This window comes from Apis dorsata, unplaced genomic scaffold, assembly GCF_000469605.1.
Source record: "Apis dorsata unplaced genomic scaffold, Apis dorsata 1.3 scaffold_188, whole genome shotgun sequence".
In the NCBI taxonomy this organism is placed as follows: Eukaryota; Metazoa; Arthropoda; class Insecta; order Hymenoptera; family Apidae; genus Apis; species Apis dorsata.
Window position 1 is genome coordinate 471,028 of NW_006263473.1, and position 940 is coordinate 471,967.

The 940-nt window shown below is 31.3% G+C and overlaps 1 protein-coding gene and 1 long non-coding RNA gene across 2 annotated transcripts in view; one reads left to right on the plus strand and one right to left on the minus strand.

Moving 5' to 3' along the window:
• The window catches only part of LOC116185458, a 130,946-nt gene that overhangs the window by 46,587 nt on the left and 83,419 nt on the right, over positions 1-940 (plus strand). The window lies entirely within an intron of this gene.
• The window catches only part of LOC102672487, a 5,229-nt gene that overhangs the window by 2,295 nt on the left and 1,994 nt on the right, over positions 1-940 (minus strand). The window contains exon 4 of the mRNA XM_006614491.2: positions 1-44. Within this exon, the coding sequence (XP_006614554.1) occupies positions 1-44 (44 nt within the window). The remainder of the gene's footprint in view (positions 45-940) is intronic.

Below are 940 nucleotides of genomic sequence, written 5' to 3' on the forward strand. Positions count from 1 at the left end.
CTGGTTGTGGGCCTCGCTTTTCAACTTGTCGTTGATCGCTTTCACTAATTCACAAAGCAGACACCGGGTCACCGGGCGAGCGGTTAGGGAGATGAGAGAGGAGGGAGGGAGGGAAGGAGAGGGGGAATTAATTCGATTCGGGGACGCGATCGTGGCTAACGGGTGGAATTAATGGAACTAATTGCGTTTAAGCTCGCGATTTTCGTCCCGTTGAATGGAGAGATGATTCTTTCCTCGTATTTTTCTTCTTTTCTTTTTTTCTTTTTTTTTTCATCGAGTCGAATATCGTAAGTATTTATGTACGCTCTCGTTAAAAAAGATTTATTGGAAAAAATTTTTTTTACCAGATCGAAGAATGAATAACTTACTCGTTACTTGAATCGAAAATTTTTAATTTGCATTTTTTATAAATGTATTCTCTCTACTAAAGTAGTTGCGAAAATGATAATTTGTTTATTAATTGTTTGTTACGAAGAATTGCATTTAAGCTCACGATTTTTGTCCCGTTGAATGGAGAGGTGATTCTTGATTCTTTTCTGATTATTTTTCTTCTTTTTTTTTTTTTTTCTTTATCATTACTCGAATATCGTAAGTATTTATGTACACTTTCGCTAAAAGGATTTATTGGAAAAAAATTTTTTACCAGATCGAGGACCAACATCTTATTTAAATCGAAAATTTTTAATTTGCGTTTCATAAATGTATCCTCTCTACTAACTTTTCCAACGACACTTGCGAAAATGATAATTTTTCGATTAATTGTTATTATTGCATTTCCGCATACTAACGATAAATGTAGCTACATTCGATATATATATATACCGTAAACATCAACATATACAAACAAGATAGTATTGTTTCGATGATAAATCAATAAAACGGTAATAATAATAATAATAATAATAATAATAATAATAATAATAATAATAATAATAATAAT